The 24,989-nt window shown below is 49.4% G+C and overlaps 1 protein-coding gene across 3 annotated transcripts in view; it reads right to left on the bottom strand.

The window, feature by feature from the left end:
• The window catches only part of LOC146341073 (inactive phospholipase C-like protein 2), a 49,942-nt gene that overhangs the window by 4,034 nt on the left and 20,919 nt on the right, over positions 1-24,989 (bottom strand). Inside the window, exons 1-5 of one of the 3 annotated variants that reach the window (XM_084804688.1) lie at positions 18,885-19,114; positions 15,594-18,080; positions 12,215-12,424; positions 10,689-10,764; positions 2,838-2,947 (exon numbers count right to left, since the gene is read on the bottom strand). In XM_084804688.1, coding sequence (XP_084660814.1) covers positions 2,838-2,947; positions 10,689-10,764; positions 12,215-12,424; positions 15,594-18,080; positions 18,885-19,046 — 3,045 coding nt within the window. In that variant the 5' untranslated portion in view covers positions 19,047-19,114. Of the gene's footprint in view, positions 1-2,837; positions 2,948-10,688; positions 10,765-12,214; positions 12,425-15,593; positions 18,081-18,869; positions 19,115-24,989 lie in introns of those variants that run through there. The other 2 variants (XM_084804690.1, XM_084804689.1) reach the window with 2 other exon arrangements.

Raw genomic sequence — 24,989 nt, 5'->3', positions numbered from 1 at the left:
GGATGGTGGTTGTTTTCCCATTCGTCGATCTGGCACTGTGGCAGATCAAGCAAATCTTTCAATTAGGAAATTCCATAATCAAATGCCTCCAAGAGAATTCTGGAATTAAAAACGAGATCCCAGTGCCTGATACCAGCCAGTATAGCCTTCTGACCCAGGAGTAATAAAAATGTCTCATCTCTGAGGTTTGCCAGATGAGAGACCATTAGAACTAGGCCATTAGAAATAGAGCATCAGCACCCTTTTACTGATTAGAAAGGAACCCAGATAAGGAGGTGTCAATGTTAAATTTAGGGTGATGACTTTCACTTAGAGGGTACTATAAAATAATGCCAGATGGGCCATCAGATAAGTGACCGAGAGGCATCATTCCAGACTGCAAATATGTAAGAAAAAGAAGTTCCTGAGAATCAAGAAAATAGGTTTGTATCAAAAACATACCTGTAACAAGTTAAAGAAAGCTAAAATGTTTGGATAAGTATGTTGTTATGGGGGTGAATCTCGATAAGAAGCTTCAAAATTCAATAATCTTATTTAGACATATGAAGATTTAAAGTAGAAAGATTATCTTTGGAATTCTTGGATAAGGAATATAAATTGCAGCAAAAATAGTTCTTTTTTAATAGCATCAAATCAAGCTTGATATTATCATTGGGAACTAGCAAATGTGCTTGACTCTGCTTAGATGCCTTGTTTAAGAATGATGTTAGATGTTTCGTGTGTTTGAATTCATGCATGCATAAGCTCTTGTATTTGATACTGTTATGCTAATACTTTGTAGTAAAAAGACAAAAAGACAAATCTTGTCTGAGAGAGTGTTTCTAAAGAAATAGAATTCTCTATCACCCATATCAAGAGTAAAATACTAAGCCTACTCTTAGATGGTATCTGGTGTTAGGAGAAATCTGACTGTATACACAGTAGACAGTGGTTGCCAACATACTGACAATAGAGTTTGAGAGAATCTCTGAACCACGGCATATGCCACAGCACACAGCAGCGGTACCTTCAAGCAAGGAGGATTGTCTTCAACGCAACCTGGGCTCTCTGAAATGGGAGACAGTTTGGGAGCAACTGACACCCTGTTGCACTTCCCATCTCCATAATGGCTCAGCTGCCTCTCCCCTGCCCCCCGTATCCCCCTCCGCCCATTACTGCTACCATGGTCAGTCCCTGTTTCCCTCCACCTCTTTGTCCCTTTTTAGAAACACATCTCTCCTTCCAGCAGGCAATACTGGCAGCTCTCATAAAGCCAAACTCTGATAAACCAAGCTCTGATAAAACCAAGGCCAACGTAAAACAATCAGGCTGCCACTTCCCCCTCCATTCTTTCCAACAGCGCTGTGCAGTTATCCTGTCCCCCTCTCTTTTAGGGTGCAGTCCCATGCATGTTTAGACAGGAAAAAAAGTCCTACAACTCCCAGCATTCCTCAGCTAGCATGACTGGCTGGGGAATGCTGGCAGCTGTAGGACTTTTTTTCTGTCTAAACATGCATAGGATTGTGCCTTTAACGGATTTTCTGCACTAAGGAAAAAAATGGAGGCAGCAGTGGGAAAACACAGGAAGGCTACAAGTGGAAGACAACATTGTCTGGACCCCCCCCCCCCATTAAATTCTGTGAATGAGGCAGGGCGATGGCCCTGTAAAAAAGCCTCGTTTGGAAGCACTCATAGCCCCACACCTCACACTGGATTTAAGGAGCCGTTTCCTAGCCTGATTGCTAGGGAACAGCAACAGGGTACTTTCTGGAAGGAAGGTGTCAGCATCCCCTTTCTACCACCAAAAGGGCTGGCTGTGGAGCTAATCTGTCTATCCAAAGCTGGGGGGGGGGCGTTTAAAAGCAAGAGCTTAACGACACACAAGTAGATAGCCACCCAATGCCCACTAGGTGGCAGCGTTTGCTTGCCACATGACCAACTGCAGCTTTTGGTTCTAGTGGAAGCTGCTTGCCAGTGGAATGGACTCTGGACCAAACAAGAGGGGATGTTAAATGTGGGAATGCACTTGATGTGTCTAGTTATTGTTGTTTTTCTTCTAAGTAAGACTCGTGGCAGGATCCAATCCGAATCGGGACTGCGATTCTGGCAGGGTTCACCCTTTCCCTGCCTGCTGTCGTCCCAATGAAATCCCCCTCCCCGGCTGCTCCAAGCTCCAAGAAGGATGCTTCCACACGGCTGCCCAGAGCAGCTTCCTTCCTGGGGAAAGTAGGGGGGGGGGTTCATCAGGGCCACAGCCGTCCTCATTCTGATCGGACAGCTTGAAAAGGGGATTAGACAAATTCACGGAGGAGAAGGCTACGAATGGCTACAAGCCCTGATGCCTATATATTAGCTCCAGTATCGGAGGCAGTATGCCTCTCAAGGCTAGTCGCTGGGAGAGCCCTCCGACAAGGGTGCTGCGGTGCTTGCATCCTGTGCAAGGCGTTCCCAGAAGGCATCTTGCTGGCCACTGTGGGTTCAAAATGCTGGACAAGGTGAACCTTTGGTCTGATCCAGCACGGCTTTTCTTCTTTGGATTTATCATCACATTTATTATTACATTTATATCCTGCCATGTTTCCTCCAAGGAGTCTTACATGGTCCTCCTGTTCCTCTCCGTTTTTATCCTCACAACAACCCTGTGAGGTAGGTAATTAGGCTGAGATTCAGTGGCTGGCCTAAAGTCACCCAGTGAGCTTCATGGCCGAGTGGGGACTAGAACCAGGACCTCCTGAGTCCCAGTCCAACACTCTAACCACTACACCACACTGGCTCTTTTCTTAGGTGCTCTGCAGTCCCAGCACTGGAACTCTGTCCCCGGCAAGCCCAACCTCACTGTAAACGCTGCTCCAAATTACCTTGAGGACGGTGATGTTCCAGGCAAAACTCTCTAGAGCTTTCTGCAGCTTCCGCCCTTTCAGGCCTTCTTTGGCCTCCAAACGGTGCAGCTCCTTGTGAAACCCCATTCCTGGAAAAATGCGGGGGGCGGGGAGGAAGAGAGGCAAAGCGGACACTGTCACAGGCCTGCCAGCTTCTGATCAAGGCTGGACTTCATCACTGAAGGGTGCAACCTTATGCATGTTTAGACAGAAAAAGGTCTTATAGCTCCCAGCATTCCCCAGCCAGCTATGCTGGGAGCTGTAAGATTTTTTTCTGTCTAAACATGCATAGGATTGCACCTTAAGGCTGGAGACATCTCCCGCTGCAGAGTCAAATCCAGTAAGGGAGGCATCGTTGCCCACGCTGTGTATGCTCATCCTGCTATGCTCCCCTACTAAACAGGTTCTGCTGATTTTTGCACTAATTCCTAAAAACCTGCAAAATCTGTTTGTCCACACAGCCAGCTGTGTGCATACCCAGGTCAGCGATGCCTCTGTCATAACACTTTCTCTCTTGAAGAATGATCATCTCTCTCCAGCCTGTGTGCAGTTCCTTTCCCATGCCTGCCTGTGAGTATTCCTCCTGTTCCACTTATCCCTACAAATACTGCTCCACAATCGAACATCCCAAGTTGTCTTTGCTGGTCCTTAATCTCCACCCCTCACTTATCACTTTAATCTGGAAGTAAGCATCCTCTGGCCCGTGGGCCAAATGCAGACCTCCAGGCCTCTCAGTCTAGACCTCTGGCCTCTCCCCTCTCTTTACCAACCCTATTCTTGGTTACTGACACTCTCTACTCCATCCTGCTCTGCTCCCCCAACTACAAATGGAGGGAAACTTACACAAATGGGGGGAGAAGAAGGCCTGGATACAAATATCTCCCTCCCACCATCACCCTGGGTTGCATACTGAATGAAGGTAAGAGTCACATCTGTAACTCTGCCCACTTTTGCCTCTGGCCACGCCCACTGCTGGAATGCAGGACGCCCCCTCCCCCAGGTTGCAACCAAGGTAATGCAGAACTCGCCAGGAAAAAAGCTTCTCCATCTCTTAACTGCTTTAGTCCTTACCAGGGGTACATTCCTAGAACTGGAACCTGGGAAAGAGAATTATGCCAATATATTTGCACATATGCAAAGAAAGGAGGAAATGCTTCTATGCCTGGCGAAAGACGGAGAGAATCACCTGCAGGATAAGTGCCATCACTCAAAACTAAGCTGGGCGATGATCTAGGAACTTTGAGCAAACCATTCTTGGGGGTGAGGGGGCGCTGATCTGCACATGTGTGTACAGGCTGCGGTTTCTCAGCACTTTATGACTTGCAGCTGAATCCACTGCGAACAGACTCCATCGAAAATCATGGTGTTTGGGGCGATATAATAGCTACAGAGGATTTGATGCATCAGTCAGATATGCAAGTCATCATTTGGTGCTGCAGTTATCCAGTCATGGGACATAAACATGTGAATGGGGTCCAAGTTCTTTCAAGAAGAAGGGCATGAACTAACTGGAGGCTAAACACAAAATGATCCATGAGATCCAGCGACAACCTATTTATTTACTTAGTTATTAAAGGGTTTAAGGGTCCACCTAATTATTATTCATTCATTATATTTATAACAACATCCCCCTTTCCGTAAAACGTGCCCAAGGTGGCAAAAAGCAATAAAATCCACAATGGAAAATAGCTGATCCATATACCAGAATAAACAATAGCGGAATAAAACCATATAAAAATCAAATGAGAGCTGATAAAAAGTAAAAAAGGGAGCTAGCTAAAAACATAATCAAATTAAAAATACAGATTAAAAACACAGAGCAGCAGAGACCTTGCATATGTGAATGGACAAGCGGAGAAGGCAGTGCAGATGGAGCTTTTATCTCACGTTACATTTACTGGAGCCGGTTCACATGTTCAGTTTGCAGCCATCCAGTGTGGACACAGGCAAGTATGAACCAGCCCCAAAATCTAACCAATAACTGAACACTAGGGGTTGAGGAGTCAGACGTAGACAGGAGCAATCCTAAACATGTCTACTCAGAAGTAAACCTCACTGAGTTCTCCCAAATAAATGGGTATAGGATTGCAGCCTAAAGGTGGGATGCAGGTGAAATGAACTGGAGGACCTCGGGATACCTGTAGAAGGATGGGATGCAGGTGAAATGAACTGGAGGACCTCGGGATACCTGCAGAAGGATGGGATGAAGGTGAAATGAATTGGAGGACCTCGGGATACCTGCAGAAGGATGGGATGAAGGTGAAATGAATTGGAGGACCTCGGGATACCTGTAGAAGGGTGGGATGCAGGTGAAATGAATCGGAGGACCTCGGGATACCTGTAGAAGGATGGGATGAAGGTGAAATGAATCGGAGGACCTCGGGATACCTGTAGAAGGATGGGATGAAGGTGAAATGGATTGGAGGACCTCGAGATACCTGTAGAAGGGTGGGATGCAGGTGAAATGACTTAGAGGACCTCGGGATATCTGTAGAAGGGTAGGATTCAGGTGAAATGAATTGGAGGACCTTGGGATACCTGTAGAAGGGTGAGATGGGGAAGGAGCCTGGGAAAGGAGGACCAGCCAGCAGCTGTACCGGGTGAGCCTGAGCCTGAGCCTGCTTCTGCCCCCGCCCACAGGTACTTAAGGCGGGGCTGCCAGAGGCTGCGCCTCGGCATGCGCCTCGGCGTCGCGCCAAGTGCGACGCTAAGTGCACACTTAGCGTCGCACTTGGAGTTGCGTAGGACCTGAAGACCTACCCACCTGCTTCTCCAGAGACACCAGCAGCCACAATACCAGCAGCAAATAGCAGCAGCAGAGGGCAGCAGCTTTAAAGACAAGGGGAAAGGGGCAAACGTGGACTTTATCTGCTCCTTCTTAGCTGCTGTTCTCTTTTATCTCTTTTATCTTTTATATTCTTTTAAACTGTTGTGCTATTTATATCTTAACATTTTAATATGTGCCTGGGAGGACTATTGGGCAACTCAGGGAGTCAGAGAAGTGCCACCATAACTGTGGTCACGGACAGCGGGAGGTATGGCGTTGGGGGATTAACAGGCCAGATGAGGAGAAAAGGGGCTAGACACCTTACAGCTGTCCCCTCTTCTGGTTCTTCCCCCAACCTGATGGTTCCTGGCAGCCTTACCAGTCTGCCCTCGGGTCTGGTGGTGCTGCTGCTAAATGCCAGGTCGGTCCAAAATAAAATCTCCCTCATCCATGATTTGATTGTGGATGGGGGGGCTGACCTGGCATGTATTACTGAGACCTGGGTGGGGGAACTGGGAGGGGTCACTCTCTCCCAGCTGTGCCCTCCTGGGTACTCGGTGCAGCACCAACACCGACTTGAGGGTCGGGGAGGGGGGGTTGCCGTGGTCTATAGGAATTCAATCTCCCTCTCCAGGCTTCCTGCTCATTCGAGCGCAGATCTTGAGTGTTTGTACCTTGTGTTGGGTACCCGGGACAGATTGGGGATTCTGTTGGTGTACCGCCCACCCCGCTGCCCATCAGACTCCCTGCCTGAGCTGACGGAGGTGGTCTCGGACTTGGTGTTGAGGACCCCTAGGATGATGGTCCTGGGGGATCTCAACTTCCATGCCGAGGTCGCTGTATCCTGGGCGGCTCAGGACTTCATGGCCGCCATGACAACCATGGGGCTGTCCCAACATGCCATCGGCCCAACGCATACAAAAGGACACACGCTTGATCTGGTTTTCTCGACTGGGCAGGAGGATGGTGATCTGAAAGTGGAGGAATTAACATCTGTCCCTTTGTCATGGTCAGATCACTTCCTGCTGAGGTTTAGACTTCTGGCGGCCTTTCCCCTCTGCAAGGGTGGGGGACCTATTAAAATGGTCCGCCCCCGGAGATTAATGGATTCCGATGGATTCCAGAGGGCTCTGGGGGATTTTCCTGCTGGTATGGCTGGTGCTCCTGTCGAAGCCCAGGTCGCTCTGTGGAATGCAGAGATGACTCGGGCGGTTGACACGATTGCGCCCAAGCGCCCTCTCCCTCTGAGCAGAGCCCGGCCAGCTCCTTGGTATACACCTGAGCTGAGGGCAATGAAGCAAGAGGGGAGACGGCTAGAACGCAGGTGGAGGAAAACTCGTGCTGAGTCTGACCGAACACAGGTAAGAGCCCACTATCAAGCATACTCTGTGGCGGTGAGGGTGGCAAAGAGACAGTTCTTTTCCACCAGCATTGCATCTTCTCAGTGTCGTCCGGCGGAGCTTTTCCGAGTGGTTCGCGGCCTGTTACATTCTGGGCCAGGGACAGAGACGGTGGAACCCTCGGTAGCACACTGTGACGAGTTTGCACGGCACTTTGAGGATAAAGTCGCTCAGATTCGTCATGAATTGGACACCACCATTAATGCAGTTCCATTGGTAGAGGCGTTCAGAGCACCGTCTGGTCCAGTTTTATTGGATGAGTTTCAGTTACTGAGGCCTGAGGATGTGGACAAGGTGCTTGGCCAAGTCCGATTGACCACTTGTGTGCTTGACCCTTGCCCTTCATGGTTTATTAAATCAAACAAGGAGGGGTTGTCCGGCTGGGTCCAGGAGGTTGTAAATTCCTCCTTGAGAGAGGGAGTGGTGCCTGCTGCTTTAAAAGAGGCAGTAATTGGACCACTCCTGAAAAAGCCTAACCTGGACCCAGAGGATGTTAACAATTATAGGCCAGTGGCCAACATCCCCTTCCTGGGCAAGGTGCTTGAGCGGGTGGTTGTAGGACAGCTCCAGGCACACTTGAATGAAACGGGTTATCTAGATCCATTTCGATCAGGCTTCAGGCCTGGTTTTGGAACGGAAACTGCCTTGGTCGCCCTGTGGGATGACCTCTGCCGGGAGAGGCACAGGGGCAGTGCGACCCTGTTGATTCTCCTGGACCTCTCAGCGGCTTTTGATACCGCCGACTATGGTATCCTTCTGGATAGGTTGTCTGGGTTGGGAGTTGGAGGCACTGCACTACAGTGGTTCCGCTCCTACTTGGATGGCCGATTCCAGAAGGTGGTGCTGGGGGATTACTGCTCTGTGCCATGGGGTTCCACAGGGCTCTATTTCATCCCCCATGCTGTTTAACATCTACATGAAACCGCTGGGGGAGGTTATCCGGAGGTGTGGGCTGAGGTGCCATCAATATGCGGATGACACCCAGCTCTACCTCTCTTTTACATCAAAACCAGGTGAGGCAGTGGCTGTTCTGAATCAGTGCCTGGGCACGGTAATGGACTGGATGAGGGCTAATAAACTGAAACTCAATCCAGACAAGACGTAGGTACTGTTAGTGGGTGGTTCGTCTGCCCGGCTAGGTGATATTCAACCGGTTCTGGAGGGGCTTGCACTCCCCCTAAAGGATCAGGTTCGTAGTTTGGGGGTGCTCTTGGATCCAGAACTGTCACTTGAGGCACAGGTGAACTCAGTGGCACAGAGCACTTTTTATCAGCTTAGGCTGGTATACCAACTACGCCCTTATCTGGACAGAGATAGCCTTGCTACAGTTATCCATGCTCTGATAACTTCTCGTCTGGATTACTGCAATGCGTTATACGTGGGGCTGCCTTTGAAAACGGTCCGGAAACTTCAGCTGGTCCAAAATAGGGCAGCAAGATTGTTAACAGGGACTGGCCTGCAAGCTCATATTACGCCAGTACTTTTCCAGCTGCACTGGCTGCCAGTCCATTTCCGGGCCCGATTCAAAGTGCTGGTGTTAACATTCAAAGCCCTTAACGGCTTGGGGCCAGGTTACCTGAAGGATCGCCTCCTCCCATATGTGCCTGCCCGGACCTTAAGATCATCATCAGCGGCCCTTCTCCGTGAGCCCCTGCCAAAGGAAGTGAGGCGGGTGGCTACTAGGAGTGCTTTTTCTGCTGTGGCACCTCGGCTCTGGAATGAGCTCCCTAGTGAGGTTCGCCTGGCGCCTACATTGTATTCCTTTCGGCACCAGGTGAAGACCTTTTTATTTTCCCAGGCATTTTAGCATTTAGCCTTCTAAATTTTTATCTTTGCTGTTTTAAATCTGTATTTTAAACTTCTGCACTGCTGCTAAGTTTTATTGTGGTTGTATTGTTATATTGTGGTTTTAATGTTCTGTATATTTTAAATTGTTTTATTGTGTGTTGTTTGGATTTAATTTTTGTGAACCGCCCAGAGAGCTCCTGCTATTGGGCAGTATAGAAATGAAATGAATGAATGAATGAATGAATAAATAAATAAATAAATAAATAAGATGCAGGTGAAATGACTTAGAGGACCTAGGGATACCTGTAGAAGGGTGGGATGCAGGTGAAATGAATTGGAGGACCTCGGGATACCTGCAGAAGGATGGGATGAAAGTGAAATGAATTGGAGGACCTTGGGATACCTGTAGAAGGATGGGATGCAGGTGAAATGAACTGGAGGACCTCGGGATACCTGCAGAAGGATGGGATGAAGGTGAAATGAATTGGAGGACCTCGGGATACCTGCAGAAGGATGGGATGAAGGTGAAATGAATTGGAGGACCTCGGGATACCTGTAGAAGGATGGGATGCAGGTGAAATGAATCGGAGGACTTCGGGATACCTGTAGAAGGATGGGATGAAGGTGAAATGAATTGGAGCACCTCGAGATACCTGTAGAAGGGTGGGATGCAGGTGAAATGACTTAGAGGACCTCGGGATACCTGTAGAAGGGTGGGATGCAGGTGAAATGAATTGGAGGACCTCGAGATACCTGTAGAAGGGTGGGATGCAGGTGAAATGAATTGGAGGACCTCGGGATACCTGCAGAAGGATGGGATGAAGGTGAAATGAATTGGAGGACGTCGGGATACCTGTAGAAGGGTGGGATGAAGGTGAAATGACTTAGAGGACCTAGGGATACCTGTAGAAGGGTGGGATGCAGGTGAAATGAATTGGAGGACCTCGAGATACCTGTAGAAGGGTGGGATGCAGGTGAAATGAATTGGAGGACCTCGAGATACCTGCAGAAGGGTGGGATGCAGGTGAAATGAATTGGAGGACCTCGGGATACCTGCAGAAGGATGGGATGAAGGTGAAATGAATTGGAGGACCTCGGGATACCTGTAGAAGGGTGGGATGAAGGTGAAATGACTTAGAGGACCTAGGGATACCTGTAGAAGGGTGGGATGCAGGTGAAATGAATTGGAGGACCTCGAGATACCTGTAGAAGGGTGGGATGCAGGTGAAATGAATTGGAGGACCTCGGGATACCTGCAGAAGGATGGGATGCAGGTGAAATGAATCGGAGGACCTCGGGATACCTGTAGAAGGATGGGATGGAGGTGAAATGAAATGGAGGACCTCGGGATACCTGCAGAAGGATGGGATGAAGGTGAAATGAATTGGAGGACCTCGGGATACCTGTAGGAGGATGGGATGAAGGTGAAATGAATGGGAGGACCTCGAGATACCTGTAGAAGGGTGGGATGCAGGTGAAATGACTTAGAGGACCTAGGGATACCTGTAGAAGGGTGGGATGCAGGTGAAATGAATTGGAGGACCTTGAGATACCTGTAGAAGGGTGGGATGCAGGTGAAATGAATTGGAGGACCTCGGGATACCTGCAGAAGGATGGGATGAAGGTGAAATGAATTGGAGGACCTCGGGATACCTGTAGAAGGGTGGGATGCAGGTGAAATGAATTGGAGGACCTCGGGATACCTGTAGAAGGGTGGGATGCAGGTGAAATGACTTGGAGGACCTAGGGATACCTGTAGAAGGGTGAGATGCAGGTGAAATGACTTAGAGGACCTCGGGATACCTGTACCCATGGAAGGAGGGAAGGGAAAGAAGGAAGGAGGGGTGTCATCCTGAGCAACCTGCCATCACCTACCTGCTTGTTGCACCTGAATAATTTTGGCGTGAACAGCATCGGCTGACTCAATCAGCGTCCGGCTTGTCTGGATCATCTGGGGGTGGTGCGGAGGAAGTAAGAGAGAGGTGTAACGAGTGGGTGGGAAGACAGCAGCCAGCAAAGCATCCCAGTCTCCACAGGTCTCTTCAGCCAACCCTTTCCTTATCCCTCAGCACCTGCAACGCGATGTCAACTACAGCAAGTTCTATGGATTAACTGGGCTTTCTCACTAGGACTGGCGCTTTGCAGCACGAGTTTTCATAGAGGCAGGAGGCCTGTGTCTGTCTGGACTGTACCACTTTCAGACTGCGGGGGGGGGGCTCACACAATTGAACGTCTCTCCACGCATGCACGTGCAGGCACCAACTCCGTCCACACAGAAAACTAGTCTCCTTGACATGGGGGTGGGAGGTATGGAGGACTGTTCAGTCATGTGAGCTCCTCCCCTGCCACAGTTGGAAGTGGTACAGCCCCAACACAGGCTTGCTACTTCAGTGAAGAATGAGACTTCAACTGTCAGACGCAAGCACAAGCTCTCATGTGAACAAAAAAACGATAGAAGTTATCAGATACAAGATGCTGTATATAATCAAGGTAAAGCAGGCCCTGCCAGCTACCCAAGGGTGCCGTGTGCTGACATCACGCCTGACGCTAATAGCCACTTGAGGATAGAACAGGAAGGGAGTTTTCACATGAGGCTGTAGTCAGAAGTGGGCAACTTGTGACCTTCCAGATGTTTTGGTCTACACCCCCCATGGTTAATCTAGTACTAAAAGGATTAACAAAGAGTAAAGATGGCCAATTTGATCTGGAATGGTAAAAGGACCTGAGTGAGGGTTTTCGGGAGACCTACAAGAAGAGCCTCTAGAAGATCCCAGACTCGTAACCAGTTTTATATTCCAGACTCTTGACCCGTGGGCAAGAAGACTTTGACGTTTGATCCGATGCTAAAATGATATTATTTCACTAACTGAGGCTCTAAGTTACCCACCGGGGTGCTTCGGACCCATTTAGTGCAGGTTCCGAGGTTAAACAGGGCTGAATTTACACCCATCAGCCAGCATACCCAATGGTGAGGGATGATGGGAATTGTAGGCAAAAAAAATCGCAGGGCCGCAAGTTGCCCACCCCTGATTTAAACGGCTCTTGCCCCAGTCGGGCCTATAATGTGCATGGTAAGGTTGACATGTGAGCAATGCCCATGAAGTGGCAGGACCATGATGCAGTGGGAGGGACGGCTGCTCTGTCCTCGCATCTCTATTGCGCAGGCCCTATTCGCCGGCCGCTGTTGGCCTCAATGGCTATTTGAAACGGGGAGTGAACACTGATGGGGACCCTTTGGCTGAGATTTGTGCCACAGCTGTGTGCCCCTGGACTTGCTCTTTACTGGGCCTCAAGCAGAACCAGAAGGGGGGTCCAACTCATTATGGGAGCCCGGCAGCGAGCACTCACTGGACAAGGCCAGGCGGGACTTCCCCCAGCTCCCAACCACCAGAGGCACTCACAGTGTCGTAGGCTGCCAGCACTTTCCTCAGGAGCTCCGGCACAGGCCCCTGGGCCTCCATGGAGGGGTACTCCTCGCCGAGGTTCAGGGTGACGGCGGGGGGGCTCTCCTTCTCACTGGGCTGTAGCCACGTGGCCAGCTTTAAGATGCACTGCTTGACGTTGGCTGCTGGTGTTAGGCCACACAATTCCTTGAAGGAGACCAGGGCATTCTGGGAGAAGAAAGAAGAATGAGGCAAAAGACCAACACATCAGGGCACCATTGGGCCCTCTGCCCCATACGTTTCTGGCCACTCCCTTCTAGCACAGGCTCGCCATAACCCCATCCCCAGGGATTCACAATTCTGGGCTAGCCTTGACCCTTGATTTCCCTTTACTTGTGAGGGACAGGGTCTTATCTCTAAGCTTCAGGATGTGACGGTAGAACATGCCCCTCACCCTCATGCCAAACTCCTAGCTCAGGAGAAGACCAGCAGTGCATCACATATACCTCAAGCCGGGGTGGGGGTGGGGGAATACTTGCCATGGTGAGTGAATGGCTATCCCCTATGCTAAACCAGTAGGACCTTACTTTGGCAAGGGCCACTATTTGGCTCAGATCCATTCAGAGGCCACCCACTTTGACTCGAGTCTGAACCGGAACCTTGCTTTGGAAAATCCAAAGCTCTGCATGCCTCTCCATTGACTATAATGGAGAAATCTACCAATGGCTGTAACCTTTCTTGCTTTTTGACAGAACTGGAAGAAAATGGCAAGTATAGTAGCTGTTTCTAAGTGGGTGAAGCTTGCCACATTTCAGAATAATAGGGGTGAAGGCTTTTGTGCACCTTGGCTTTAAAGTTTGCAGATGGTTTTGTTTTTTAAAGGAAACTGTCTATTAATTTTTTTATTTCTTGGTGTAACTGCATGAAATCTGCAGGCAAAGTTGCCTCTTCTGACAGGATGTTGCCTGCCTAGTCTGCTTAGTATTCAAGGGTGACCACGAGAGGGCACAAAGAAGCCCACTAGGTTCAAAACGCCAGGGGCTGCTACAATGAGTCAGGATGGGAGATTCAGCTTGCCCCCCAAAATGCATTTCCTCTGGGGGAGATTCAGAACACTGGGTTTGTTCATATTCTTGCTAAAACCAAGAATAATTTTGAATGTGAAAGATAATTTGATTTTCAGTTCTAATCCTCGTCTCAGATCAGCTCTAACACAACTAAGGATGCAGCAGATGAAAACGGCAGTTTTGGAAGGGCGCTTTAATAAAACGCCTTGTGCCTCCAGACTTTTCCCTGGTTGTACTGGCAAAGGGCAGGGCCTGCCTCCTTATCTGTTCTATTGTTCTCTCTTTTCCCAAATTCGTTCCAAATATTTAGATACATTTTTTTGAGAAAAAGTCCATCTGGTCCGACTCAGACAGAATACATTTTTTGTTTACGTGTCACAATAAGACAATTCTCCTCGCACTGGCTAATTTTGCCCTTGCAACCCAAAGCTATAGAGTAAATGTTTTGATTTTGCAAACTGATTAAAAATGTGTAACATAGGTTTTATCTGATTTTTACTCCTCTATGTTTTTTGTATGCTTGTTGTAATCATTGGTGGAACCAATGAAAGCTTGACTGACTTATTGATTGGGTTTGCTCATGCTGATGTTTCTTAAGGTTGTGAAAGTCTGTTCTTCCAGATCAGACAAACCACAGCAAACCTGGAGCTATATGGCTATCCCTGGAGCGTGGGGGTTACCTCCCTTGCGTGAGTCACCTGGAGCTGTTATGCTCTGCACTAAGGATGTCGGAGAAATCCGCAATGGATTCAAATGAGCTCGGATTTCTATGAATCTGACCTGAGGATTCTGCAGCACAAAGAATCTGCAGATTGTGGACCAGGTTTTTACTTGCGGGGGGAGGAGGATTTGTGCAGATGCACACTTGTGCCAACGCACATTAGCGCAAGTGCAGATTAGCACTAACGCACAATAGTGCAAGTGGAATGAAATTCTCATACATCCCTCAAAACAATCCAATTCTGGACGATGGAATAAAAGATGCCTGACAATCCATGAAACACAGATGGAACAGATTTACCAAAATCCATATAACCTCACTCTAGACGGACATGTTCTTTGGAAGTACGCCTGCTCTCAACCTGTAGTGCACTGCAATTACAATCACACAGGCTGATCTACGAAAGAGGTTGGTGGAGATGATGATCATGGTCCAGGAGAGGGTGGATTTGATGGCCTTCCTGCCCCTTAAAACACTTCAACTCTCTATGCCCTGCTTGAGGAAGGACATAGCTCAGTGGTACAGCACACATCTTGCATGCAGATGGCCCTGAGATCAATCCCTGGCATGTCCATGACAAGGCGACAGGTGATGGAATAGACCTCTCTATGCCTGAGACCCTGGAAAGCAGCTGCCAGTTGAAGGAGACAATACTGGACTAGATGGAGAAAGAATCTGACCTGGTGTAAACTAAGCTTCCTGTGACTCCACACTTTTTCCTTACTCCGTCCCTCCAGGCACTAACACAACAGACCCCATTCCTCACTCAAGACACGTCTAGCACACAAACATAAACATGTCTTAGCTGTCACAGATCTCTGTCATGTCACTCTGGAAATTCTAGTTCTGTAGAGGGATTAAGGGACTCTTTCAAAGAATCCCCAGCACCTGTCTGGGATTGCTAAGCCCTCCCGCTGAGCAGTGAGGTAACTGTGCAATCCACAAAACCTTTATGCAGTTCATAACTCCTCTTCACACCTGTAGCATTACACCTAATTTGCTAAACAAAGCAAGGCAGTGGCCTGTCAACTCAAACGGAGGGCTTCCCGCTGTGCCCAGACTTTTATCAGGTTCTTCCTACAGGGAGGGTCCTTCTGACCCAATTTCTGATAGGCAGCCAATCTGGCAGACCACCTTCCACCTCCTCTCAACTCTGCCCTCTTAACTCTGCACCAAACTGGGGCATCTCTCAGTTCCGGTGCTCCCTCCCCCTCTGACAAAGGGTGAGTTCCCACAGGGGGGATGATGGCCTCCTGTTTGAGTAGCCCCTGGGAAGAGTCATCCCAGACTCCTGGAGAGTCTTGGGGAATTTCATCCCCTGCTCCCTGTCTTGGCTGGACTTGTTCTAGCTCTGGCTCTGAATCAGAGTCTGAAACCAAACCAGGGAGCTTGAGCCCAATCCTGACAGCACCCACACAAAATGATAGCCCCCAGCTACCACGTGCAGAAGGATGGGGAGAAGTCAGGAGAATTAAAGCAGTTTCTCAGAGGAATTTATCTTTGTGGTGCAGATGGGCTCCAAACCCAGGGAATACCCCTTCTTCCCATCTCCAAGACCCTGCAAACCAAATTCAGGAGCCCTTGCTCCTGTCTCCCACTACCTGGGTACCTGCATGTTTTCCCGCAGGTCTGTGGCCTCCCGCAGTGGCTGAGTGGCAGAGCGGAACACCTCGTCAATGGCCTTGATTCCCGTGGCCTTGGTGGAAGTATACTCCCGCAAGCGCCGTCCCTTGCGCCCCGCGAGCCCCCGCCGGTGGGCTTTGCCTCCGCCCCGCCGGTTGGTGATGGCCACATGCACAAACAAGGTAGCATCGGGAAGGAGCTCGCCTGCCAGGGACTGGAGGGGCACGTGGCGGAAGCCCACCTGCAGGCATTCAAAGGGGATTGTGTACTGCGCAATGAACTCGTCCCCGATGTAGTCGTCATCAAGCACCATGAACCGGAGGATGGCCAGCTCCGGGAGGTTGACCTGGAACTCCAGGGTCTCCTCGAAGACAGGGTTGTCCCCACTCTGCAGCACCGTCTTGGTGCGCTTTTCAGCACAGTCGGCGGGAATGCCGTGCATCTCGGCGCAGACGTACGGCTCCACCACGTCCCCCTTGGCCCCGGAGCCCTTGGGCTTGGGCAGATTCTGGCCACTGATGATCTTGAGGTGCAACAGCTGGGCTGAGATGCCAGGCAGGGTGTCCCTGGTGTTGGCGCTGAAGAAGGAGACCTCCTCACGCATAATGGCCGGCCGGAGCACGTAGCCGCAGCCCCCGTTCTGGCGGAACCAGCCGGCGTTCAAGTCCATCATGAGGCCTGGAGTCTGGTAGTTCATGGCCACCATCTGGCAGCCGCACTTCCAGAAGTCCTGGGGGTTCATGTTGCTGGCGTCGATGCGCATGGGGCTGGGGTACACCCGTGACAAGAAACGCTTGTTGTAGGCCACGAAGCCCTCCGGCTCCTCGTTGGCATAGCGGCCGGCCTCCACCTCGCTGAAGGAGCAAACCTCCCAATAGCACTGCCCCCGCCGAGAGGCCTCGAAGCCACGGAAAGACACCGTCTGGCACAGGCTCACCAGGTCCGAGAGCTCGCGGCACAAGACCCGCCGGCAGCGGGGCTGCTCCCGGCCCTCCTCGGTGAGCAGCAGGCCTCGCTCTGAGGCCTCCTCGTCGTCGGATACGTCACCCTCGCTTGACTGGCAGCTGGGGAGCAGCTTCCGGCTTTTGATGAGGATGCATCCCTTGAGTTGTTCTGGAGAGGGGAGGTAGACTTCGTTGGGGTTCGGGGGTGTCAGGTACAGCTTGTCCCCAAAGCTCTTCCTCAGATGTTCAGCCATGAGCCTCTGCTGAGCCACACAGCAGTGCACGGAGAGGCACAGGAGCAGCGGAAACTCTGAGGCCTCGAAGGCGTGCTCTGCCACGGCGCCCACCACCCTGGAGAAGGCCAAGCGGGTCCCAGCACCGACCACTGGCTCTCCAGACGAGCCGTCGCACACCACGAGCTCCAAGCTCCGGCAGCCAGCCTTGAGGGCCGCCACATAACCCCCGATGTCTGAGGTGGAGCCGCCCCAAAAGCAGCTGTCCTCAGCCAGACACGCGCCATGTGCAGAGCTAACAAAGTAGTGGGAGAGCGGCTGGCTCATGTCCTGGCACACCTTACGGTGCTGCGGGTCGAATATGTCGCAGTCCGCTGACAGGAGGTAGCGCGTAAAGCCATCAATGGCCAAGTAGCCCTTTTCCCGGCCCTCCTTGGACGGCTCGTATTTGCCCACGATCTCCATACACATCTCCTCCGTCACCCCTTCCATGCCCTGCTCCGCCTCTAAGAAGCTCATCAGGTCCTTCAGGCCCATGTACTCCTTATTGCTGGAAAACTGCACTAAGAGGAAGAAAACCTCTGGCCGGGTGCACAGCTCACAGTAGGCCTCCACGAAGACCTGGCAGTTCACCTCCTCCCCGAATCGCTCGCTGGCTGCTTTCTGAAGCTCTTTGAACTTCAGCTCGATCGTCGAGGCCTTCATGCCAGGGTTGAGCGCCCGGATGAGCTGCACGGCGCGGGAAACTGGGATCCGGCCATCCTTCTCCAGGTTGGCCAGGTGAAAGACAGAGGAGATCCAGGAGGTACGGGGGTTGGGATGGCCCGTCTCGGGGGCCTCCTCCAGGGTGTGCTTCCCGTAGGAGGCCAAATACCGTAGCCCCATCACCCATGCATGCACCACATCAGCAGAGCTCGCCACCAGGTCCAAGGACTCGTAGCTGTCTCCGTAGATGATGGAGAAGGCGCACTCGTCTGGGAACTGGTCCGAGAGGCCGTTGGAGCGCAGCACCGGCGTCTTCTTCCCGACCCACACCTCCCGGATCGACTTGATCTCGATTTTGGCTTTCTCAGAGTCCTTCTTGGAAGGCTCCCAGTGCATGAAGCGCAAGTCCGGGTCCAGGACAAAGAACCGGCTGTACATGCGGGAGTTGGAGCGCACCTTCTTCATCTCGCAGCCCTCCAGCATGAAGGAAATGCAGGCCGCGGTGCTGCTGAGCTTGCGGTTGCTGGGCATGGTGCTGAAGGAGACCGTCTTCTTCTTTTGCTGCTGCATGGAGCGCTGGCGGGACCCATCCTGCGGGAAGGGGGAGGAGAAAGGCCAGAGAAGTCAGGGTTGCGGCGGGATTGGCAAGGCCTTGGAAAGTCAGGACAACAGCAATAGAAGAAAGGATGAAGCTGGGGAGGGAAAGAAGCTTTTCTGGGTTACGAATTCTGTCGAACTCCGTGGCTTCCCACAAGCTAGGACAAAGCCTTGGGGCCAGGAGGAATGGAGGACCTGAAGGAAAACTATGAGGAGCTTGTAAGCTGGGAGAAGATGGAGAAGTGAGAATGAAAAACATCAGGATGCATTTACACAATGGGTGAAGGCAGAACTCTTACAAGAAGGGGGGTGTTATTTCATTTTTTAAATGTGTGTTTCATTCAGGTACAGGGAACCAAGGACTGGGCTGGAAGGAGCAGACAGTGGCCCCCTCCCCAAATGACCAGGCTTGACCTGAACTCTTAAAATGTAGCCCACCGCCACCCCCCAAGGTACAAGGGCCAGATAAGACTGAACTGGTTCCAGGAACTCAGCGCCCACAACTGCTAAATGTAGCTACATCCGACCATTCTGTTGTTTCCTACCCCACCACCCCCACTCCACACTTCCTGATGGTTCAGCTGGAAGGCCAAGTTGTGGGGTGGGAGGTGGGATAGGGTAGAGAGAAGACTAGCACAGAACAGGGAAGAGGGGAGAGCAAACATGTTGGAAATAGATACATTTTACTAATTGGAGCTGCAGGAAAAATTTTAAATTAAGCCCTAAATCCAGCATGCTGGGAGGGCACCAAGTTTAGGAAGGCTGTCCTATTACGATACTTGCCTAATTCACACTCACCACTCTGCAGGCCTCAGCCAGTTCCTCTTTAACTCCTTTCTCACTCCCTATAATTATGCAGAAACTGAACAGGAGAAGAAAAATGGAAGGCCAGTGTGGTGTAGTGGTGAGAGTGCTGGACTGGGAGCCAGGAGATCCGGGTTCTAGTCCTCCCTTGGCCATGGAAGCTCACTGGGTGACTTTGGGCCAGTCACAGACTCGCAGCCCAACCCACCTCACAGGGTTGTTGTGAAGCTTAAATGGAGAGGAGGAGGATTATGTATGCCGCCTTGGGTTCCTTAAGGAGGAAAGAAGGCAGGATATAAAAGTAATAAATAAATACATAAATCGGTCATTCCCCATGGTTACTTTCTTAAAGAGGAGGCACCAGAGCTAAATATCCATTGAGGCTGCAATCTTACTGTTGAACTTTACACAATTTAAAAAAAAAGGTAAAGGTGTCCCCAACCAGTTGTGTCCGACTCTAGGGTGTGGTGCTCATCTCCATTTCTAAGCCAAAGAGCCAGCGCTGTCCGAAGACGCTTCCGTGGTCATGTGGCCGGCGTGACTGAACAGCGAGGTGCATGGAACGCTGTTACCTTTCCCGCCAAAGCGGTACCTATTTATCTACTTGCAATTTCTTGCTTTCGAACTGCTAGGTTGGCAGGAACTGGGACTGAAGATGGGAGCTCACTCCGTCACGCAGCACTCGGGTCTCGAACTGCTGTCCAGTCTGCAGTTCAGCGTCTTAACCACTAAGCCACTGCGGCCCCTTACACAATTTAGTTCTAAGTAAATATGTACAGGATTGTGCTGCACAAGTCATGTTCTTTGGCCCAGAAACTCCTCTCTATGTCACCCCCAAATCAGGTAGTGTGTTACTGTATTGGTAAATGCATGGTTAGTGCTACTGTATTATAATAGCGTAATTATGATTCATTTGTAAGGGATTCTGAACATTTAAAAAAAAGTAGGGTAGCATATTTTAATTTAAAAAAGCATATTTGAATCAAACAATGACTTCTCTTCATGCTGTTACTTGGTTTACTTTATATGTTCTAGGGTTGAGCTCAGCCTCTGAAAAGGGTTTCCAGAACTAAGCCCTGGAGAGGCCCCTCATAATAAACATGGCAAAGAAACAACAGAAAAAGACACAAGATAATGCATATTTTGGGGGCCCAGGAAGAAGCAAAGTACACAATGGTTAGGATCTCAGAGAGTGAGAAGGGACTTCGCCTTAGCTGAACAGGGATAGTCTCAAGGCAAAACAATTACATCTCATTCCTGCAGAGGATAACACTGACAACCTTCTTGTCAATTTTGCTTTTGAAGGGTGGGCCTTGAAACAGGAGCTGAACTCCTTAGGAGATGGAGGAAATCTTGTCAATTTTACTTTTTAAAATATTAAAATATGCTCCCGGCACAGCCCCAGCAGCAGCTGCAATCCTGGGCATTAGCCCTGGTGAACATGGTGGGACTTGTAACCCTGCATAAGGCTGCAAGACCCCATTGTTTCATTTGTATTCCTTTTGTTCGCCATTTCTTTATTTATTGCATTTCTATACTGCCCAATAGCTGAAGCTCTCTGGGTGGTTTCTTTTGAAAAGGAAAGGTGAAATATAAATACAGTGTCCTCCAGATGTGTTGGAAAGCATGAGAACATATGGCTGACTGGGCCATGCTAGGAGCTGTAACCCAGGTTCAGGAAGGCTGAGCTAAACAGATGGACAGATAAAATTGTGTGGGGACTACCTAACGTACAATTAGCATGGAATCAGGCTAAGGTTGTTTTAGCATTCGCAAAAAAACACTTTTCCAAGCTGCTCCAAGTCCAGTGTGTGTGTGTGTGTGTGTTTGTGTACGCGCATGTGCGTGGGAACTGTTTTGCAAACTGCGACTAAAAGATAATGTGCACATGTCAGTCGATTACAGTGAATGAGATGTAATCACCAAGGGTGGCAAAACCCACAGATACAGATGGGCTCAATGCACAATCAAGCCTTGTAGGCTAGTGCTAAGTTTGCATGAACATCCCCTGTGAGATCTTTACCATTTCTTTTCATTTATTAGATTTCTATACTGCCCCATAGCTGAAGCTCTCTTGGCAGTTCACAATTTAATTTTTTTTTTTAAAAAAAATACCTTATAGAAAGTATTAAATAATTCATGTAATGACATAGAACAAATAGCTCACACAACAACAACATATCAAAAACAATTTCAAATGATCAGCCAGAGACAAACAAAGAGACTCCTTATATGCTGCCAAATGCCTGAGAGAAGAGGGCAGTTTTAACCTGGTGCTGAAAAGATGGCAATGTTTTGTCTCGACGACCAATCTAAGTCACCATTCAAGCTCAAAGTAATGGTGTCAAATCTGCCAAGGAACTCCACTTCAGCAACCTCATGCTCTATTGTATTCCTTCAGTGCAATTTCTCAAAATTTTTGAGCTTGCCTTTCCTCTTCTAAACTTATCCTGCCTTTAGGCCTCCACACCAGGACCAACTATTTGTCCCACAGCCAGGGACAGAAGAATCTGTGAAGTTCAATTCCACTCTATTTCCCATTTGTCCTACATTAACTTTGCACCATCCTGTTTCCACATTACTTTGTGAATGTTTCTGAAGTCCGCACAAACGTTTGCACGCATTTTCATATGCGTTTATCTACTGGCTGAGGATTATGGGAGTTCTAGTCCAACACATCTGGAGGGCACCAGGTTGGGAAAGGTCTAAATCTAAATCTATCTAAATTAATCTGATCTAAACCTATGCTCTTGTGTATGCACTTTTCCAAATATACAGGCTTGTTTGTACTTTTCTAAAGGTGTGCCTTTTTGTGCAAGTGATTTCTCCTTATATAATGAAATTTTGTGAACACTTCCCCTTTTGTATAAATGTGAGTACGTATTTTGATCTGTGAACTGCATCACAAAATTTGAGGAAGTGCAAACATCGCCATTTCACTGCACTGTAATTCATGCGTAGGTTTGGGAAGTGCGAATCTGGTAAGTTCACATGAAAGTGCAATCCCAACAAATTTCTCACTCATCCCTACCCGCAGCCGACCACGCAAAAGCATGGTGTGCAGCCTGCTGGCATTTGCAAGCATCTGTAGCTGAGGGCCACTAATCCAAACACTAGCAGCAGAACATACAACCAAGAGTCTTGTGGCACTTAGAGACTAAAATTCCACAAACGTTTATGCCACAATAAATCTGTTTGCCTTTGAGGTACCACAAGCCACTCTGTTGTTATTCCTGCCAGAAACTTAAGATGTACCTCTCTGGAATAAACAGCTCTGCCCCTTCCCAAAAACTACACACAGGGAACTAGCTTTGGAACAAAAACTGTAGCTATTCCCAAATCAAAGTTGGGATAATGGGGTGATGGGGGGGGGGCATTCATCCACAACCAGTGCAACCGGAATCCTTTGCCAGAGGCATTCAACCTACCTATATCCTGCCTGGTGAAGGGAGGAAGGCCCCATCTATCCATCCCAGAAATGCTGTGCTCCTTTCCAGGAGTCCCATGCCTTTGAAGATGGGCCTTCCTCACAGTGTGAGAATCGTGGCTTTAATACCAGCTACATATGGTCACACCTTTGTATCCTGCATTAATCGGTAGTCCCACCCAGCATCCCTTCCTGGTTTTTAAATTTCCAGTCTTTAAACACAAGATCGAGATCTCCATTTCCCCACAATGAACTTGCCCTTTTACCATCTTGATTGTAGGCACAGAACAGGTGGCTAAGGGACTACGTGGCAAAGCTGGTAGAGATTCGGCCTTGGATCTGTGAGGCCTGATTTCATGGCTCCTTTGCCCTGACCCTCTCTCTTAGCCTCAGCATTCTCTCTCAGCTTCATCACCTGTAGAATGGGGACAGTAAGCGATATACACCTCATAGGATTGATGTGAAGGCCAGACACAATGAAACACGTGAAGGACTTGGCAAATTAGAAGTGCTATAGGAATGATACTTTCCCATTTCTCTCTCTCTCTCTCTCTCTCTCTCACTCACTCACACTCACAGACTTTGGCTATAATCAACAAGTAAAAGGACAAAGCTGGCTGCCACCCAAGCAACCATGTCGCCCTCCCCTTCCTGGGCACAATGGAAGCAGATAAACTCATGGCTGGGAGACAGCAGAAAAGGTGGTGCTGGGTGGGTAGTTCATCAACAGGAGAACCTGCCTGGGACTCAGCACTGAGGGGCACTAGAAGGGACGCCGGTATTCTTTTAAAAGATTGCCACCCTCTCTCCTTTTCCCAAGCCACTGTATCTGCAATGAGCCAAGGAAGTGTCCGGTCTGTTTACACTGCTGGCAGCCAGGCATCAGGGATATTAGTGGGCCTGAAAGGCCGGCTGGCTCCTTTAGATGCCACTGCTCTCTGCTGGGCTTGGGAAAGCAATGAGGCCCTTTCGGGGGCCCTGAGATAGGCATGGGCGGATGAAGCTTGCAGGGAGCGGAACTGTGCCTCTGGAGACAGGAAAGACATCTTCTGCTGGAAAGTTAACTGACTCCCGGATGGACTGCGACCCACAGGTCAGATCTGTCCAGGCCCTGTCCTGCTGCCTTCAATGACACAAAATTGGTGCCTGATGTGGACACCTCTACTTACCTCGGGGCGGGGGGGAGGGGGCGCTTCTTCTGGAGGATCCAGCCTTATGCCTCCCTCACCCCCCCCACCTTTGACCCTTCTGCTCCTCAGCTGAACAGGGCACCCCTGGATGAGCCTAGCATGGTGTAGCAGTTAGAAATGTGGATTAGAAACAGGGAGAGCCAGGTTCAAATCCCAGCCCACCAATGGAACTCACTGGGCAGCCTTGGAGCCAGCTGTCAGAGCCAAACTCATTGAGTCTAATCCAAACACCAGAAGCTCCGAGCTGGCCTGTGCCCTGACCTTGGGTTGCCACGAGAGGGCCTGTTCCATTCCAGCACCACTTCCAGCATCCCCCCATCCCTCGATGAATGTGAAGACATGCCTTGTAGGCTAAGGGCTGTGGTGTCGCGGTACATTCTCAACTGCAGGCGTTCATCATGACAGCCCCATAGCCACACCCCCAAGAAGAATCCAAACGTTCAGGCAGCTGCGTTGATCCATATCAACAAATTTGTTCTAGCACTTTTAATCTCCACCAGGAGCAGCTCTTTTGCAAAGGTGATGGGTTTTAAGGACCTATTCAAGAGCAAACCACCCCTAAACATTTCGCATTACAACAGGGACAGGTCACAAAAATATATTATTGCTGGGAAAATTCATTGCCTCCCCAGCTGCTGTGAGAATTACAGATATGCTCAGGAGTGGCAGGAAATTTGAGGGGGGGGATTATTAGCATTATCCCTGTTAATAAACAAGTGGCAGTGATGGCTTCATTACATCATTGGCTAAGGGCTAGGATTGAAGACCCCCTGTAGTACCACCTGCCCCCCTCCCCTGGCCTGCAATTGCCAACTTGGAGGCAAAAGAGGCCTGGAGGATCAGGGAAAGCAGAACCCCTTCCTTTTAGTACCGGGTGTGTTGGAGGCAGAGGTATCTGCAAGTAGAGAAAAGAACTCTGCACATGATCAGAGGCAATCTTGTCAGCAACTGGATACAGAGCCATGATTCAGAGAAGTGATTCCAGGGTATTTTCAGTTGGCACATCAGTTTTTCTGTCATAGTTCCATCTACCAAGATTTCAGTCTTAGAAGTCCTGCATCTGACTTGTATAAAATATGGCAGTATTTTATTTTATATACCAATCAGGGACATTCACAGCAGTATTTGTCAAAGCCTTTCCTCAGAGTACAGAAAAGAGACTAAGGGTGCAATCCTATGCATGCTTAGACAGAAAAAAGTCCTACAACTCCCAGCATTCCCCAGCCAGCTGGGGAATGCCGGGAGTTGTAGGACTTTTTTCTGTCTAAACATGCATAGGATTGTTCCTTAAACATAATCCGATATAGTGAAGAATTACAAAGAAGCCTCCAAGCATCCTATGGATTCTACCTATATCTTGGTCTGTAAAGTAAAGGAGGAAAATATACATATATGTTAAATGTACTACCCTCTGTCAATATTTAGATTGAAATTCAATGCATTAATTTTAATCTATTTTTTCTTTTCTTTTTGTTGGTTTGT

Source organism: Heloderma suspectum, chromosome 6 (assembly GCF_057233095.1).
Source record: "Heloderma suspectum isolate Gila_16-S chromosome 6, 16-S_ref, whole genome shotgun sequence".
Classification (NCBI taxonomy): Eukaryota; Metazoa; Chordata; class Lepidosauria; order Squamata; family Helodermatidae; genus Heloderma; species Heloderma suspectum.
This window is presented reverse-complemented; position numbering and strand designations above follow the sequence as displayed.